The sequence below is a fragment of the Delphinapterus leucas genome, chromosome 15, assembly GCF_059928025.1.
Source record: "Delphinapterus leucas isolate spDelLeu-1000000601 "Yukka" chromosome 15, BTC_Dleu_Yukka2, whole genome shotgun sequence".
NCBI classification, from domain to species: Eukaryota; Metazoa; Chordata; class Mammalia; order Artiodactyla; family Monodontidae; genus Delphinapterus; species Delphinapterus leucas.
The window spans coordinates 38,111,518-38,129,778 of NC_143143.1; the positions used below are offsets into that span (position 1 = coordinate 38,111,518).

General features: G+C 47.0%; 1 protein-coding gene across 2 annotated transcripts in view; it reads left to right on the forward strand.

Annotated features, from left to right (window-relative positions):
• The first annotated feature begins 214 nt into the window (after window positions 1-214).
• The window catches only part of AXIN1 (axin 1), a 50,635-nt gene continuing 32,588 nt past the window's right edge, over window positions 215-18,261 (forward strand). The window contains exon 1 of one of the 2 annotated variants that reach the window (XM_089896450.1): window positions 215-1,358. In XM_089896450.1, coding sequence (XP_089752576.1) covers window positions 481-1,358 — 878 coding nt within the window. In that variant the 5' untranslated portion in view covers window positions 215-480. The remainder of the gene's footprint in view (window positions 1,359-18,261) is intronic. The other variant, XM_022594313.3, reaches the window with a different exon arrangement.

Genomic DNA, 18,261 nt, shown 5'->3' on the forward strand with positions numbered 1-18,261 from the left:
ACAGCTGGGAGGACCAGAAGCACCTCTCTTTCCTCCAGTCCTTCTGCCTTCCTGGAGCCTGAGGAGAGGGACTGGCCATGCAGCTCTGTAGCTGGGATGGGCTGCTAGTCTCTCTTTGTTCTCACAGAATGACACCTGAGGGTAGTGGCGCTCTCTGTGTTCTGGACATTCATTTCTTAGTGCCAGAGGCATTCCTGTAGTTGGAAAAGTTTCCAGAAATTGTTCTAATATAGTACAAACCTTTTTTGTGACAAAAGATTGAAAATTTAAACTGAATTTCTGGCTTTGAGTTCGAGCGGGAGGGCATCATTGCGAGTCTTGTCTTGAGAAAACCTCTGTGGTCATGTTTCCATGGACCCACCTTTCCTAATCCTTGTCCTCTTAATGGTTTCAACAGGACAGATTGATTCACTTTGGAGCTGTAAGTACTGATGTATTAGGGTGCAGCGCTCATTGTTCATTGACGCACAGAGTCCCAAAATGAATATCCAAGAGCAGGGTTTCCCCTTGGACCTCGGAGCAAGTTTCACCGAAGATGCCCCCCGACCCCCAGTGCCTGGTGAGGAGGGTGAACTGGTGTCCACGGACCCCAGGCCCATCAGCCACAGCTTCTGCTCTGGGAAAGGTGCCGGAATTAAAGGTGAGACTTCAACAGCCACTCCGAGGCGCTCAGATCTGGACCTGGGGTACGAGCCTGAGGGCAGCGCTTCGCCCACCCCTCCGTACTTGAAGTGGGCCGAGTCGCTGCACTCCCTACTGGATGATCAAGACGGGATAAACCTGTTTAGAACTTTTCTGAAGCAGGAGGACTGTGCTGATCTCCTGGACTTCTGGTTTGCCTGCAGCGGCTTCAGGAAACTGGAGCCCTGTGACTCGAATGAGGAGAAGAGGCTGAAGCTGGCCAGAGCTATCTACCGCAAGTACATCCTTGATAACAATGGCATTGTGTCCAGGCAGACCAAGCCAGCCACCAAGAGCTTCATAAAGGACTGCATCATGAAGCAGCAGATTGATCCTGCCATGTTCGACCAGGCCCAGACGGAAATCCAGTCTACCATGGAGGAGAACACCTACCCCTCGTTCCTCAAGTCCGATATTTATTTGGAGTACACGAGGACAGGCTCGGAGAGCCCAAAGCTCTGCAGTGACCAGAGCTCCGGGTCGGGGACAGGGAAGGGAGTACCTGGATACCTACCCACTTTGAACGAAGATGAGGAATGGAAATGTGACCAAGACGTAGACGAAGACGATGGCAGAGACCCTGCTCCCCCCGGCAGGCTCACGCAGAAGCTGCTCCTGGAAACCGCCGCCCCGAGGGCCTCCTCAAGTAGACGGTACAGCGAAGGCAGAGAGTTCAGGTGAGTCCGACCCGAGGCCTCCGTTTCTGTGCTCACCTCCAAGACCTGGAGAACTAGCAGGGAAAGGTCTTGTCCTTCAGCCCCAAAGTGGGTGCACTCCTGGAGCTGGGGCAAATTGTGGTTTTACTCTTTACTCATGATGCCTTCACGTTTGTCATTAGATGTTTTTAATGTTTGTATTTTGAGGGCACTTTTATCAAGAACAGCCTAAAATATATGGCTTTGTAAGTCATTAGGAACATTGGAATTCTTAGAAGTGATATGACATTTAAACCTTACCCTTTATTTTTATTTTTTTTAATAAATTTACTTATTTATTTATTTATTTTTGGCTGCGTTGGGTCTTCGTTGCTGCGCGCGGGCTTTCTCTAGTTGCGGCGAGCGGGGGGCTACTCTTTGTTGCAGTACACTGGCTTCTCATTGCCGTGGGTTCTCTTGTTGCAGAGTACGGGCTCTAGGTGCGTGGGCTTCAGTAGTTGTGGCTCACTGGCTCAGTAGTTGTGGCACACGGGCTTAGTTGCTCCGCAGCATGTGGGATCTTCCCGGACCAGGGATTGAACCTGTGTCCCCTCCATTGGCAGGCATACGCTCAACCACTGTGCCACCAGGGGAGTCCCTAAACCTTACCCTTTAGCAGTAAAATTTGTGTCCTCTTGCACAGAAGGTGGTTTACCTGGCAGACATAATCCTTTTGGCTGAATAAAGAGAAGAGTGGACATTTCAGTGCATCAGTATGTAGAGAATTCTGGATCACTGCATTTTGTAACTGTCTTATGAGGTTCTTCCTAGAGGTCGGGGTGGGTGGTGGTGAGGAGGCTGATGTGCTTCAAGTTGTCCGAGCACTTTGGGAACTTCCAAAGTGGTTGTGGCTCCAGGATTGGACCTTTCTCCCGCCAAGAAAATGAGTTGTGCTGTTGTGTATTCAGTTCCCAGCATTCTGAAGTTGTGATCACAGTCTTTGCACGTGGGCACATATGCGGCTTTGGAGGCGTGGAGTGGTGCTATCGGGAAGTTGTTACCACTTTGGAAACCTGTTTCTTCGTTCTCTTTTCTGTGGTTGCTGGAAGTTTATTTGGTCTCAAGTTGGAGCCTGTTGCCGATTTTAGTGGGCACTTCGGTTCTCACTCATTTCCCTGTAGCTGATTCTGGATACTCCTGCCTGTGAAACTTTGAAAGCCTGGAATTCCTGTGGCCCTGCTGATTTAATCAAGAGTCTGCAAGCACATCCCCAGGTGCTGGGCCTCTCCCGTGGAGTTAGTAAAAGCGCAGATCACTTCTTCAGGCTTACTGTGGCAGAGAAATTGGTCACTTGCTGATAAAACACAGGATTAAACATTTTTAAGGTTTAAATGTCCTTTAAGTGATGTGATTGAAGATACACTGTTTAGGTAATTTTTGTGGGCCTTTTGCTCACTGTCTTTAAACCTTATTGATTTAGCAGTCTTTTTAGGGCAGAATATACTATAAAATTATCCTGATAGGTAAGGCTAGTAACTGACACAGCTTTTCAGACCTAACCTGAAAGTTGTCATATTTGATTAGAACAGTTTAAAAATGGGATTAAATTTGAGGCCTGGGCTGCAGGGAAAAACAAATTGAGCTCAATTCTGATTTCTAATTTTAGAAATTCCTGCGTGCCACCCCTCCCCCAACCAGCCAGTCTGCACACTTTTCAGTTCTCAGTCGGGGGTCGGTCATAGCAGCAACTTTGCTTTTTTTCTCTTTGGTTTGCTCTATTTGTAATAAATAACCTTTGCTATCAAATTAATAGAATATGTTGCTGTAAGGACTCGTACATGTTCGTTTTTAACTTGCCTCTCATGGAGCTGCTGGTGGCCGTGGGAGTCTGGCGCTCACGAGTCCTGCCTGTGCTCAGACCCCGTCCTTCTGGGGGCTGCCTTTGCGGTTGTGCGGGTGGACAGTCCCCTGTGTCAGGGTCATTGTTCATCAGCACTAGCAGGATATGGAGTCCAGCACATTCTACTTGCTCTGCAAGGGTGTGAAAGTCACAGAAAAGCCAGCCCACCCCGGCTTAAACACTGAAGGGGATTGGTTGGCTCAGGTAAGTGAAAAGTCCAGAGGCAGGCCCAGCTTCAGATGTGGTTTGATTCGGACTCCAGCCATTTTTCTTTCAAAGACTTATTTCTTTTTTCGGAGAAGTTTTAGGTTACCAGCAAAATTAAGAGGAAGGTACAGAGGTTTCCCATATACCCCTCCCCCCCCATGCACAGCCTCCCCCACTATCACCATCCCCCACCAGGGCGGTCATTTGTTACAGCTGATGAGCCTACACTAATCACCCACGGTCCATAGCTTACATTAGGTTCCCTCTCCGTGACTTGTATCTATCACTCTAAACAGGGTAGTTTCCTTTGTGCTCGGCGTGTTTAACCTCTCCAGCCCCCAACCCCTGGCAACCACCGATCTTTTTACTGTCTCCACAGTTTTGCCTTTTCCAGAATGCCACGTAGCTGGAAGTATACAGTATGTAGCCTATTCATATTGGCTTCTTTCACTTAGTAATATGCTTTTAAGGTTTTTCAGTGTCTTTTCGTGGCTTGATAGCTCATTTCTTTTTAACACTGAATAATATTGCATTGTCTGGATAGACCACAGTTTACTTATCCATTCACCTGCTGAAGGACATCCTGATGGTTCCAGTTTTTGGCAGTTATGACTAAAGCTGCGGTAAACACCTGTGTGCAGGTTTTTGTGTGGACGTGAGTTTTCATTTCCTTTGGGTAAAATATCAAGGAGCACAATTGCTGGATTATATGCTGAGATTACGTTCGTTTTTGTAAGAAACTGTCCCGTTTCTGAATGCTTCTTTGCCTCTGCCTTCCTGCGGCCAGCTTCGCTCTCAGGTTGGCTCCCTTGTTTTGTAAACAGATGCTTCCCACTGAAGGAACGTTCTGCAGTTTGCCCTGAGTGGCTGGGGGTGCTGTGTGCCAGTGTGTCCTGCCCACTCCAGCATAATCACTGTGCAAGGGCTGAGGCTCTGCTCTTGGGCTTACACCAGATAGGGCCACTCCAGAAGAAAAGTGGGGTGCCCCACTCAGACAGCATCACCACTCTCCAGCAGCGGGAGTGGTCCTTCAGGGGAAGATTGGGGTTAACGGGGAAGGGAGGAGGAGAGTGGGTAGTGAATAGGCAGCGAGTGAATGCCCGCTGCCAGGAGGAGGAGCCGGGTGGGAACCTCAGCTCAGGGGATGTGTTTCCTGCAGCAGCAGGTGCTTCTCTCAGCATTGATTCTGCGTGGAGGAGTGTGTCAGCCGGGAGGCTGCTCCCACTGTGCTCACTGGTGTCGTCCAGGCTCCCTGTTCCCTGGCGGGAGGCCTGAGCAACAGTCCTCATTTGCTTCACATGTGTGCACACGGCTGTTTTTCAGATCTTTTCAGATCGCTGACTTGAGAGATGGTAAATGAGCCTTTTATGTGGGTCTTTGTCAAAACTGAGAAAACAGGGATGCCCCTGGCTTTTTTCTGCATTTATCCTAGTCACCTGTGGTGACTAGGATAAAGAGCCCAGGGCTGAGGGGTCACAGAATTCCTTGCTGCTCTTCTATTCTTTGTGTGGAAGACTTTCACAGTCTTTATTGCCCTTTTTCAGTGGAACTTTGAACATAACTTTGGTTGGTTCATACGCACCATTTAAATTTGGTGTGAATTGGCAGAGGGTCCTCTGATGATGTAGGTGTTTTGGCTGTTTATTTACTTAATGCTTTGGCCTGGGGGACCAGAGTCTGTAAGACATTAGCAGGCTCAGAAGCTTGGCCTGGCCTGGCCTCCAGAGGCTGTGCTGGGCCTGGTTGGTCAGGCCTGAGTCAAGCCATCTTCAGCCCTTCAACCACCTGCGCTTAGCGATTGCTGCTGGTTTTCTTTTGTCTCTCTCTCTCTTTTTCTTTAAAAAAAAATTTATTTCTTTCTTTTTGGCTGCATCAGGTCTTAGTTGCATCACGCGGGAGTTTCGTTGCGGCTCGCGGGCTCTTTGTTGCGGCGCACGGGCTTCTCTCTAGTTGTGGCATGCAGGCTTAGTTGCCCCGCATAGCATGCAGGATCTTAGTTCCCCGACCAGGAATCGAACCCACGTCCCCTGCATTGGAAGGCGGATTCTTAACCACTGGACCACCAGGGAAACCCCTCTCTCTCTTTTTTTAATTGAAGTATAGTTGGCTTACAATGTTGTCTTAATTTCTGCTGTACAGCAAAGTGACTCAGTTATACATATATATGCATTCTTTTTTTAAATAAATAAATTTATTTATTTATTTATGGCTGCGTTGGGTCTTCGTTGCTGCGCACAGGCTTTCTCTAGTTGCAGCGAGCGAGAGCTACTCTTTGTTGCGGTGCGTGGGCTTCTCATTGCGGTGGCTTGTCTTTGTTGCGGAGCACGGGCTCTAGGCGCGTGGGTTCAGTAGTTGTGGCTCGCGGGCTCTACAGCACAGGCTCACTAGTTGTGGCACACGGGCTTAGTTGCTCCATGGCACGTGGGATCTTCCTGGACCAGGGCTCAAATCTGTGTCCCCTGCCTTGGCAGGCGGATTCTTAACTACTGTGCCACCAGGGGAGTCCCAAAATATGCATTCTTTTTTATATTCTTTTCTATTATGTTTTTTTAAAGGCAACCCAATTTTTATTTTTTTAAAATATATTTATTTATTTATTTTTGGCTGTGTTGGGTCTTCATTGCTGCGCACAGGCTTTCTCTAGTTGTGATGAGTGGGGGCTACTCTTTGTTGTGGTATGTGGGCTTCTCCTTGAGGTGGCTTCTCTTGTTGCGAACACAGGCTCTAGGCGCACGGGCTTAAATAGTTGTGGCTTGCGGGCTCCAGAGCGCAGGCTCAGTAGTTGTGGTGCACGGACTTAGTTGCTCTGTGGCATGTGGGATCTTCCCAGACCAGGGCTCGAACCCGTGTCCCCTGTGTTGGCAGGTGGATTCTTAACCACTGTGCCACCAGGGGAGTCCTATTTTTTATCATTTAAAATATTTATTTGTTTATTTATTTGGCTGCACTGGGTCTTAGTTGCAGCATGTGGGCTCTTGGTTGTGGCATGTTTAGTTGCAGCATGCAGGCTCTTAGTTGTGGCATGCATGTGGGATCTAGTTCCCTACCAGGGATCGAACCTGGGCCCCCTGTATTGGGTGCGTGGCATCTTAACCACTGGACCACCAGGGAAGCCTCTCCATTATGGTTTATCTCAGGATATTGAATACAATTCCCTATGCTCTTCAGTAGGACCTTGTCTATATCGCTGCTGTTTTTTTTTTTTTAATATTTATTTATTTAATTTATTTTTGGCTGCATCGGGTCTTAGTTGAGGCATGCAGGATCTTTTGTTGTGGTGTGTGGGCTATCATTGTGGGTCGTGGGCCTTCTCTCTAGTTGTGGCGTGTGAATTTTCTCTTCTCTAGCTGTGGCGCGCAGACTCCAGGGAGCATGAGCTCTGTAGTTTGCGGCACACGGGCTCTCTCGTAGAGGAGCGTGAGCTCAGTAGTTGTAGCGCGTGGGTTTAGTTGCCCCGTGGTGTGTGGGATCTTAGCTCCCTGACCAGGGATCAAACCCACGTCCCCTGCATTAGAAGGCAATTCTTTTTTAAAAAAAGATTTATTTATTCATTTTATATATATATATATTTTATTGCTGTGTTGGGTCTTTGTTGCTGCACACGGGCTTTCTTTAGTTGCGGCGAGCGGGGGCTACTCTTCGTTGCAGTGTGTGGGCTTCACATCGCGGTGGCTTCTCTTGTTGCAGAGCATGGGCTCTAGGCGCACGGGCTTCAGTAGTTGTGGCTCACGGGCTCTAGAGCGCAGGCTCAGTAGTTGTGGCGCACGGGCTTAGTTGCTCTGCGACATGTGGGATCTTCCCGGAGCAGGTCTCGAACCCATGTCCCCTGCATTGGCAGGCGGATTCTTAACCACTGCGCCACCAGGGAAGTCCTGGAAGACAATTCTTTACCACTGGACCACCAGGGAAGTCCCTCACTGCTGGTTTTAATGTCTAACAGCAGCAAATGCTTTCCATTTGTCTTCACTACCTCCCTCACTGAGAAGTTCCCCGAGGACAGGGTCCAGCTGATATCTCCTTATGTCTTCCTGGTGGGCCAGCCAGTGAGGCACTCTTGGTCAGGGCTGGTCATCGCGGCTGTGGCCAGAGAGTGGAGCACAGATGGTGTTTGTAGCAGGAATAACTCAGCAACTTGTGGGTCCTTTGAAGGGTGGGTGACTAACCCTTCCTCTCCAGACTGAGGAACTACCTGACTTGTTTGTTGCCTTATCAGCTGTATTTCTGGTAAATGGCTTAAAGGAAATGTAAAAAGAGGAAGCACCCAAATGTGTATAGTTTCGTGTGGAAGGTAGAAGAGTGAGATTGATCTGGGGTTTCTGGTTGGCGTTCCAGTGCAGCGGGTGGGGTTGGGGTGGTGACTCTGGCACTTGGCTGCCGAGGGGCTCCAGTCCAAAGGGTGGCGGTGGCCCTGGTGGTGGGGGTCTCAGGACACTGGTCCCGTTAATAGTGAGCCTGTTTGATTTGACCTTCAGCAAATACTCTTCACTGTTGAATTTTTAGGTCATTTGTGATGGAAGGTGACTCATTTGTAAAGTGTGGCTCTCCCTGTGGCCTTCCCCCTCTTTCTTCCTACTGCTGTGCTTTTAGTCACTCTTAAATGTGGGGCACGAAGCTAGGGAAGAGAGCATGGCCCTGCTGCCAGTCCCTTGTCACCTTCCAGGTATGTAACTTGTCCAACTGGATGAATTCCTTTAACTGAACAGATGATCCCAAGGTTGTTCACTGGAGATGTTTTCAGACAGGCCCTAGTGTGCAGCTGTGGGGCTCTCAAGACAGTTGACAGGGAATTCCCTGGCGGTCCAATGGTTAGGACTCCACGCTTTCACTTCCTAGGGCCTGGATTCAATCCCTGGTCAGGGAACTAAGATCCCACAAGCCATGTGGCGCAACTGAAAAAACAAAAAGACAGGAGTTTACAAATCTTTCCATTCCCCTTGCTGGCTGAATGGGAGAACATTAATCTCAGTGGTTTAACTTAAGGACCCCTCACTTGGTGACTTTTCCACAGGCTGTGTCTTCTGGGTCAGCCTTCTCCTGGTTGTGTGATGGTGGGGAAGTTGCTTCACCTCTCTGAGCTTTTCTGTAAAAATGGGGACAATGAAGTAAGGGCCTGCCCAATGAGGTTGTCAGGGAGGTTCTGTGAGCTGACCCCTGGGGGTGCCTGCACACAGCAGGCTCAGTGCACACAGCAGGTGCTCAGGGAGTTTCACATCCTTGTGTGGTTCTTCATCATCATCTGAACTTAGTGGTCTGCTCGATGTTGGTGAAATTTGTATCTGGGTTACAAATGATTTCAAAGTAGCGAATGACACATTCCGATTTTAATAATCATATTTCCTGAGAGTGAGGCATATTAATTCCCCACCCCAAACCTGCTCCTCTCGTGGCCATCTTTACCTCCAGAAGTGGCACCACCATCTACCAGGTCAACGTGGCCCACCTGATTCCCCATCCGAATGTATGCTGAACCCTCTGCCTCTCGCTGTCTGCACTCCGGCCCCCCAGCCCTCCTCCTGGACCCGCAGAGCCTTCTGGGTGAGCCTCTGCCTCAGTCTTTTCTCCCCACAGTGCCCAAAGGGACCTTTCTAGATGCAGGTCTGACTACGCTCTTCCTTCTTCCACGACGCGGGGACTTCCCACTGCCCCTGGACTGCACCCCAGGCTCCTGTGACACAGCGTGTCCACGGGAGACCCTGTCGTGGTACCAGCACACTGTGAGCATTTTACACGCCTATCAGTGGGGGGGAGGCTGGCTAATAAAAGTTTTTAAACTAGTTACAGGAGAGTCAAAAAATATTTTTTCTCTGTTTTAGTCATATAAAACTCTGTAGCCTTTTTCTTTTTTTTCCTTTTTATTTATTTATTTATTTATTTGGCTGTGTAGGGTCTTTCTCTAGTTGTGGCAAGCGGGGGCCACTCTTCATCGCGGTGCACGGGCCTCTCACTATTGCGGCCTCTCGTTGTGGAGCACAGGCTCCAGACGCGCAGGCTCAGTAGTTGTGACTCACGGGCTTAGTTGCTCCACGGCATGTGGGATCTTCCCAGACCAGGGCTCGAACCTGTGTCCCCTGCATTAGCAGGCAGATTCTCAACCACTGCGCCACCAGGGAAGCCCAGCCTTTTTCTTTTAATATTTGTTTGTTTATTTATTCATTTATTTATTTATTTTTGGCTGCATCAGGTCTTAGTTGCGGCACGTGGGATCTTTCATTGCAGCACAGGGGGGGCGCGCGGGCCTCTCTCTAGTTCTGGCGCATGGGCTCATTAGTTGCAGCACATGGGCTTAGTTGCCTCACGGTATGTGGGATCTTAGTTCCCCGACCAGGGACTGAACCCACGTCCCCTGTATTGGAAGGCGGATTCTTAACCACTGGACAACCAGGGAAGCCCCAAAACTCTGTAGTCTTTGATGACAGGTTTCGACAAAGTCCGGGAAGTGCAGTTAGCTGTCAGCCTGAAGAATTTTGGAATAGAGAGGCCCCTTTGTCTGGGGCTCCACGTTGGTGGGTTTATGAAAGGGAAGTGCCTACAGAGACTGCGGTCTGCGAGGCCCACACTGCCCGTGGTTCTGCCGCCTGGCCGCTGGGTTGGGGAGGCTGGGCTGGCGGCTGGTCGCGTGTGTCTTCTGTGCATCAGCTGCCGGGGGATCAGCCAGTTCGCAGGTTTGTGCACCAGTTAGCGTCACAGAGGCTGGAATTTGATTCATACTCACTGGCTCTTCACTTATTCTCTTCTAGAATCCTGACTTCATTTACACCAGTTTACCCAGCAGTCATTAGAAATAATGGAATTTGGCCAAGTAGTGGTTGTTCATTTAGGAAAGGAAGGCAGTCTAATAATTCTTTCTTCAGTCCAGCTTGAGGCCGAGTACGTGTGTGTGTGTGTAAGAAAATCGTTGCTTTATTTTCCCCCCATGTCACATCAGTACAAATGCACGTTTTTGTGAGCCACTCAGTGTCCTCTCAGAGCTCATTAATTCCAAAAAGTGTTTGCTCTGAGGAAACAACTCAGTAAATCTCTTCAGTCCCTTCCTGGAACTCAGGCTGGCTGTCTGATTTTGTGAAAGTAAACGCAGTCTTCAAAGAGGCCGGTCACAGGACCTTGTGCGTGCATGTGAAGGGGTTCAGGCTCACCCCTCCTCACCCCTCCCCTGGGTGGATTACAGCCTCAGCCCACAAGCCTTCTCGGAACTGGTGAAACTCTTTGTAGCAACTGGACTCAGCTCTTTAGTTTGGACCAAACTCCTCCAGTTTTGATGATGGATAGAGGTGAGCCCTGCGTTGTGTGGCTGGGTGGGCACCCTTCTCAGCCCCCAGCAGCAGGAGGCTCCCATTCCCTGGCCCTCTGCTCATCCAGCCTTGTGCCCTTAGAATCTTTAACGTGCTTTTATCTGGTATTGACCCTCTCTGGATCACCGGCTCATTTTTAGTCTGTAGGGCCAGTGTCTTCTCTTGAACAAATATTTTAAAATAATCATAGGGCTTCCCTGGTGGTGCAGTGGGTGAGAGTCCGCCTGCCGATGCAGGGGACACGGGTTCATGCCCCGGTCCGGGAAGATCCCACGTGCTGCGGAGCGGCTAGGCCCGTGAGCCATGGCTGCTGAGCCTGCGTGTCCAGAGCCTGTGCTCCGCAACGGGAGAGGCCACAACAGTGAGAGGCCCACGTACCACAAAAAAAAAAAAAAAAAAAAAACAACATAAAGAATGTTGCGTGTAATAGCCAGCAGTTAGAGTAACTTGAATGTCTAATAGCAGGATTGATTGCACAGGGATTTTTTTTTCTGCATGGTTGGAGAACATAGGCTTTCTATTTTCTTCTTTTTGTTTTTCGACATTTCCCAAATTCCTATAAAACATAAACCTTTGTAATTCGAAAGTATGTTATTAAAATATATACAAAGATATATCACAAGAGGGTGTGAATTATGTGCAGTTTTTCAACAGCATATTTTTTCTTTTAAAAGGATGCATATAAATGTTTCCTTTTAGTATGATCTTCGGTCTTCTTAATGTTTGCACTGCTATACCAGTTTTGTTTTGTTTTGTGTTTTTTTGGCCACATTGAGCGTGGCATGCTGGATCTTAGTTCCCTGACCAGGGATCAAACCCACACCCACTGCATTGGAAGCACAGAGTCTTAACCACTGGACCACCAGGGAAGTCCCTATACCAGTATTTTAATTAATTTTAATTTTTATTAAAACAATGGAGAGAAGGAAAAATTCAAATAATGCTAAAAGGCTGATAACTAAATTTAGCAGTCTCATGACCCTCTGGCCTTTCCAGGATGGCCGCTTCCAACTGTGTCTTACCCTAGGGTATTAGCTCAGGCTGCCAGGACAAAATATCATAGACTTGGGGGTTAAACAACAGACATTTATTTCTCACGGTTCTGGAGGCTGGAGGTCCCAGACCAAAGCGCTGGCAAGGTAGGTTTCATTCCATTCTTCTCATGGTTTGCTCACATGGCCTTTTCTCAGTGTGTCTGTGTGGAGAGAGAAACAGCTCTCCAGCATCTCTTCTGGTTAAGGGTAATGATCCTGTCAGATCAGGGCCCCACTTTCATGACTTCATTTAACCATGTGACTTCCTTAGAGGCCCCATCTCCAAATACAGCCACATGGGGGGGGGGGTAAGGGCCTCCACATCAGAATCTGGGGGATGTAGACTCTCAGTCCATCACACCCCCCTTTCTGAGTGATGTGCTCATACTGCTGTCCTTGAGGCATCTGCCCTGAGCCAGTCTCTGTGGATGCTCTCCTTTCCCCACCACCTGGCCTGATTATTAACACATTCTGGGTTTGGTTTACATCCATATTTGGTGTTTTCATTGCTGAGCCAAGTTGGACCAAGCATTTTCTTTCTTGTGCCATTTTTGTGTGTGTGTGTTTTAAAGTTATGGTTGTTGAATTTTTTCATTTGATTTTCTGACATAAATCTTCCCTTATGTTGCATTGGCTTAAAAAGTCCCTGTCAAAATACTTCTCATTACTTCTCTCATTTTGGAGCCTGTGTTATTTAGATGTTGGACCATTTGGAATGATCCTTTAAATTTTGTTTCTTTTTCTCCTATTTTCTGTTTGTTTTCTTTTGTTGTGTTTTCAGCTCTTTCTACTAAATTTCTCTTGCTCTTGTTTTCTGAATATATACTCTAAAAAGACGAAATCTTCCTTTTTTTTTTTTTTTTAATTGTTCATGGATCAGCATTTAAAAATCTTTCTGGTGTTGACCTAAAACAATATAACAGCCAGTTATTTTACCAGAAAATGGGTTTATTGCAAAGAATTGCAATTTGGGACATGCAGTCTATAGTGAGCCACAGGCAAGTCCAGAGAACAAAGGAGAGGAACTTCTTTTATACAGGAGAAGGAGGAGTTGGGAGGGGCTGCTATAAACAAAGAGCCCATTGGAGGAAACTGGGAGTTCAGAGTACAGTGGCTTTTCATTGGCTGAGCTGTTGCCAGGCAAAGAGGAATTCTCTCTCGGTCCTGCTGGGTGGTCCTTCTTCATGTTGGAGATGCAAAGGTATGTCTCTTCCTGTTGGGTCTGCAATTGATGATGGTAGGGTGTGAGGGCTCCCTTTCCTGGCCTCCCAACTCCATTTTATTATTTTTATTTATTTATTTTTTGGCCACGCTGTCCAGCCTGTGGGATCTTAGTTCCCCGACCAGGGATTGCACCTGGGTGCTTGGCAGTGAGAGCACGGAGCCCTAACCACTGGACTGCCAGGGAATTCCCCCATCTCCATTTTAAGTGAGGGTTCTGTGTATTAACTTTCACATTAACATCATGGCCCTACCCACCCCTCAGTAGGGAGACATGGTGGGTTGTGTCAAGAAGTCCTGCATATGTGGGAGAAAGACTGCTCCTTTTTCCTATGGTTATAGAGCTGGGCCTAGTTTGCAAAACTTATTTTAAATACAAATGAGAATTCTTTGGGAAGAAGTCAGTGAAGGAAAAGGAGATGTGGAGCACTGCTGTTTAGCGATGATCTAATGTGATGACTGTAAAATATGTAATTTGTAGGTGGTAACATTGTGGAAGGATTCTTTTTTTTTTTTTTAAACTCATGTCAGTTTGGGAAGAGTTTATTTATTTATTTTTAATTTATTTATATTTAATTTATTTATTTTTGGCTGAGTTGGGTCTTTGTTGCTGCATGTGGGCTTTCTCTAGTTCCTGCGAGCGGGGGCTACTCTTTGTTGCGCTGTGTGGGCTTCTCATTGCAGTGGCTTCTCTTGTTGCTGAGCACGGGCTCTAGGCACACGGGCTTCAGTAGTTGTGGCTTGCGGGCTCTAGAGTGCAGGCTCAGTAGTTGTGGCCCACAGGCTTAGTTGCCCCGCAGCATGTGGGATCTTCCTGGACCAGGGCTCGAACCCGTGTCCCCTGCATTGGCAGGCGGATTCTTAACCACTGTGCCACCAGGGAAGTCTGATTCTTTCTTTTTTAATGAGAATTCTCTTTGGGATGCCTTTAGTACCCTTGAGATTATTCAGTGGATAAAAATTATATGCATACATATAACTTGTCAGGAGCACATTTGTTCTGTGTGTTAAGCTTGCCTGAATTAGGCATGGCTGAAGGGTTGGCGTCTTGGGGAAGATGTGGATGCTGTATCTCATTCTTGTGTAATTCTTGGATTTCTTACTGAATCTTCTTGAGGACTGTTTGTTCATCTGAGGACAGTTGATCCCTATGCTGGCAATGGACTTGTGAAACTGAATAAAGGAAACCTCATTTAAAGTCTGGAGTCCAGAAGGGGAGCTCTGATGCCCTACACTCCACCTCAGTTAGAGACCGCGCAGGAAGAGAGGTACCTTGCATTCCCAGCAGGGAGGTATCTACTTTACTGCCCCTGCAGGAGGAAGGAAGAGTTCTTGCCCAGCACCAAGCCCAGCCTGTTGGAACCCTTGCAGCTCAGCCAATAGGAATCCATCACCACCCTGAACTCTTGCTTTCCTCCAAGGGACTTTGGTTCAAAGCACCCCTCTCAGCTTCCTCCTTTTCTCTATAAAGTAACACTCCTCTCTTTTGTTTGCTGGACTTGCCTGTAGTTTTTGCTATAGCATTGTCGTCCTGAATTGCAATTCTCTGCTATTCCTGAATAAACTCGTTTTGCTGGTAAAATAACTGGGTGTTCTCAGCAGACTATTATGATCGGTGTTTTGGAGTTTTGGAGAACAAAAGGGGGGCTCAAGGACAGCGGTCCACATATGACCAAGAAAAGCTGTGTCTGAGCAGACAGGGAAAGATGACTCTGTGTGGCCCCAATACAGCTGCCCCTTTAAAAGAAGAATTGACAGAAATACAGATTCATTCGTTCATTGAGTGTCCTCCATGCGCCGTATACTCTTCTAGAAGCTGGAGATTCACTAGTGAACAAAGCAGACAAAAATCCCTCCAATTGTGGAGCTTACACTTTTAACAGGGAGAGATACAAGATGAGAACGCAAGTAAGATACTGAGCATTTCAGATGGTGCAGTTTAAGTTGGGGCAGAGGGAGCCATTTTCACAGGAGTGGCCAGAGAGGGTCTCATTCTGGAGGGTGACTTTTGAGCAAAGCCTGAAGAAGGTGAGAGCACAGACCGTGTACCTGGAGGAGGACGAGGGAAGAGCAAGTAGGAAAGGCAGCCTAGCTGGGGCAGAGTGGCCGAGGGGCGAGGGGTGGGAGGAGAGCGCAGAGAGGTGACTTGGCATTTCTGAGACTGCGGCTTCTGCTTTGGTCTCTCTCAAATTGTCAGTGTATTGATGGTATTTGAAGCCGTGAGCCTTGTTGTGACCCCCCAGTGAGCGAACGTAGATAGAGACAAGAAGGCCTCTGGCGGCTTTCCACTGCTGAGGGTTGCAGAGACCTGGCAGTGAGGTTGGAGAAAACCAGCGGAGTATGGGGTCTTGGAGACCAAATGAAGAAAGTGCACCAAGAAAGATGGGTTGAGTAGCCGTCGGCACTGCTGATAGGTGATGTGAGATGGGGGCTGGTGTCCTTATGTCTAGCAACCTGGAGATTGTTGGGGACCCTGAGTTGTGCTGGTGGGAGATGGTAAAAGCACATTGAAATGGCTTTCAGATTGAGCTTTAAACAGCTCAGAGCCCTTTGAGAAGGACTGTGTCTTAGTCTTATTTGTCCTTGGCTTAAGATACTGTCTTGCAGGTCTGCTCTTGATAAATATGTACTGAAAGAAATGACTCGAGTTCTTAGAAAACACCTGCAAGATGTGCGGAATCCACCCGCCCGCCTGTGCCCTTGAGTACAGCATTCACATCCCCGTCCTGAGACCCCTGACCTTTATCAAGGAAGCCACTGCTTCGTGGTTCATGTCACAGCCAGGAGCTACCTCTGCATTGGTTTTACCCTTTTTGGCCTCCCACCTTTGATAAAGAAATCTAGTTTAAAAAAAAATCAGATCAAGTGAGAAATTCTATCTGATTCCTTTTATTAAGGATTCAGAAACAAGATATGGCTTATGTGTTTCAATATGCCACTAGTGTTGAATGTCGAGGCTGAATTTATTGGTTGAAGTCTCCCACTATGAATGTGGATTTGTCTGTTGTTGTTTTTTCTGTACAGTTTTGCTCTATGTGTTTTGAGTCCATAGTTTACATGCATACACATTGAGTTGTTACTTGTTTCTGTGGATTGACCATTTTATTATTATAACATGTCTTTATATCTAATATTGCTTTTTGCTTAAAAATCTACTTTGTCTGATATTGGTATAGCTACCCCAACTTTCTTTTGAAAGTATTTGCATGATTTATGTGTTTTCTAATCTTTTATTTATTTATTGAGATATAATTGACATACATTCTCTTAGTTTCAGGGGTACACCATAACCATTCGATATTTGTATATAGTGTGAAATGGTCACCACAGTAATCTAGTTAACATCTGTCACCATATGTAGTTACAAAAAAATTTTTTTTCTTGTGGAGAGATTTCAGTCTTTTATTTTCAATGTTCTATATTCTTTTTTTTGGCCGCAGTGTGTGGCTTGTGGGATTTTAGTTCCCCGACCAGGGATTGAACTCAGGCCCTCGGCAGTGAGAGTGCAGGTCCCTAACCACTGGACTGCCACGGAATTCTGAAATTTTCTATATTCTTTTTTTTTCTTGATTTTTTTTATGTGGACCATTTTTAAAGTCTCTATTGAATTTGTTACAATATTGCTTCTGTTTTATGTTTTTTGGTTTTTTGGCCGTGAAGCATGTGGGATTCCAGCCCCCCGACCAGGGATTGAACCCGCACCCCCTGCATTGGAAGGTGAAGTCCCAACCACTGGACCGCCAGGGAAGTCCCAATTTTCTATATTCTTATATTTAAGTTATTTCTCTTATAAGGTGGATATGGATAGTTTTAAAAAAATCCAGATGATCTACTTTTTTAAAAAAATTATTGATTGATTGATTTTTGGCTGCGTTGGGTCTCTGTTGCTGTGCGCAGGCTTTCTCTAGTTGTGGCGAGTGGGGGCTACATTTCGTTGCAGTGCGTGGGCTTCTTATTGCTGTGGCTTCTCTTGTTGCGGAACATGGGCTCTAGGCACGCGGGCTTCAGTAGTTGCAGCATGTGGGCTCAGTAGTTGTGGCTCATGGGCTCTAGAGTGCAGGCTCAGTATTTGTGGCGCACGGGATTAGTTGCTCCGCGGCATGTGGGATCTTCCTGGACCAGGGATCGAACCCGTGTCCCCTGCGTTGGCAGGCGGATTCTTAACCACTGTGCCACCAGGGAAGTCCCCAGATGTTCTACTCTTAATTGGCATATTTAGTTGATTTATATTTAATATATAATAATTACCAATATATTTGGACTTAAAGCTATCCTTTAGTATTTATGTTTTATTTGTTCCTCCTCATTCTCCTTTCTTTTGGATTAATTAAATATTTTTTTGTTATTCAAATGCCCCCCTCTGTTAGCTTGTTCTACATTTATGTACTACTATTTTTTAAAATTTTTAATTTATTTTTATTTTTGGGTGCGTTGGGTCTTCCTTGCTGTGCATGGGCTTTCTCTAGTTGCGGCAAGCAGAGGCTACTCTTCATTGCGGTGCGTGGGCTTCTCGTTGCGGTACCTTCTCTTGTTGCAGGGCACAGGCTCTAGGTGCGCAGACTTCAGTAGTTGTGGCTCGCGGGCTCAGTAGTTGTGGCTTGCGGGCTCTAGAGCGCAGGCTCCGTAGTTGTGGTGCACAGGCTTAGTTGCTCTGCGGCATGTGGTATCTTTCCAGACCAGGGCTCCAACCCGTGTCCCCTGCATTGGCAGGCGGATTCTTAACCACAGTGCCACCAGGGAAGCCCTGTACTACTACTTTTTAAGTGGTCCCTCTAGAGATTACAGCATGCATCCCTGACCTATTTGAGTGTAAGTTGGTTCTTTTGTCACTTACCGGAAAATGTAAAGACTAAAGGTTAAACTAAAACAAGTTATGTACTCCCCCATTGCTTTTTATGCAGTTGTTGTTTATTTTTTTTGTATGTGTATGTATGTATGTATGTATTTATCTATTTATTTGGCTGTGTCAGGTCTTGGTTGCAGCATGCGGGATCTTTGTTGAGGTGTGCAGGATCTTTCATTGCGGCGTGCGGGCTCAGTAGTTGTGGTGCGGGCTTAGTTGCCCGCGGTATGTAGGTTCTTAGTCTTACAGCTGCATCGTCCAAGATAATTTGTCATTTTTTGGTGCCACCGTTAAAGATTTTCTTCTGTGTCTTTGGTAAAACTACTGAAGTTTTACTATCATGTCTGTTTATCTGGCTTGGGGTTTGAAGTACTTTTTGAATCTCTCTCTGGCTTGATGATTTTCGTGAATTTTGGGAAGTTCTCAGTTATTAGCTCTTCAAATATTGCTT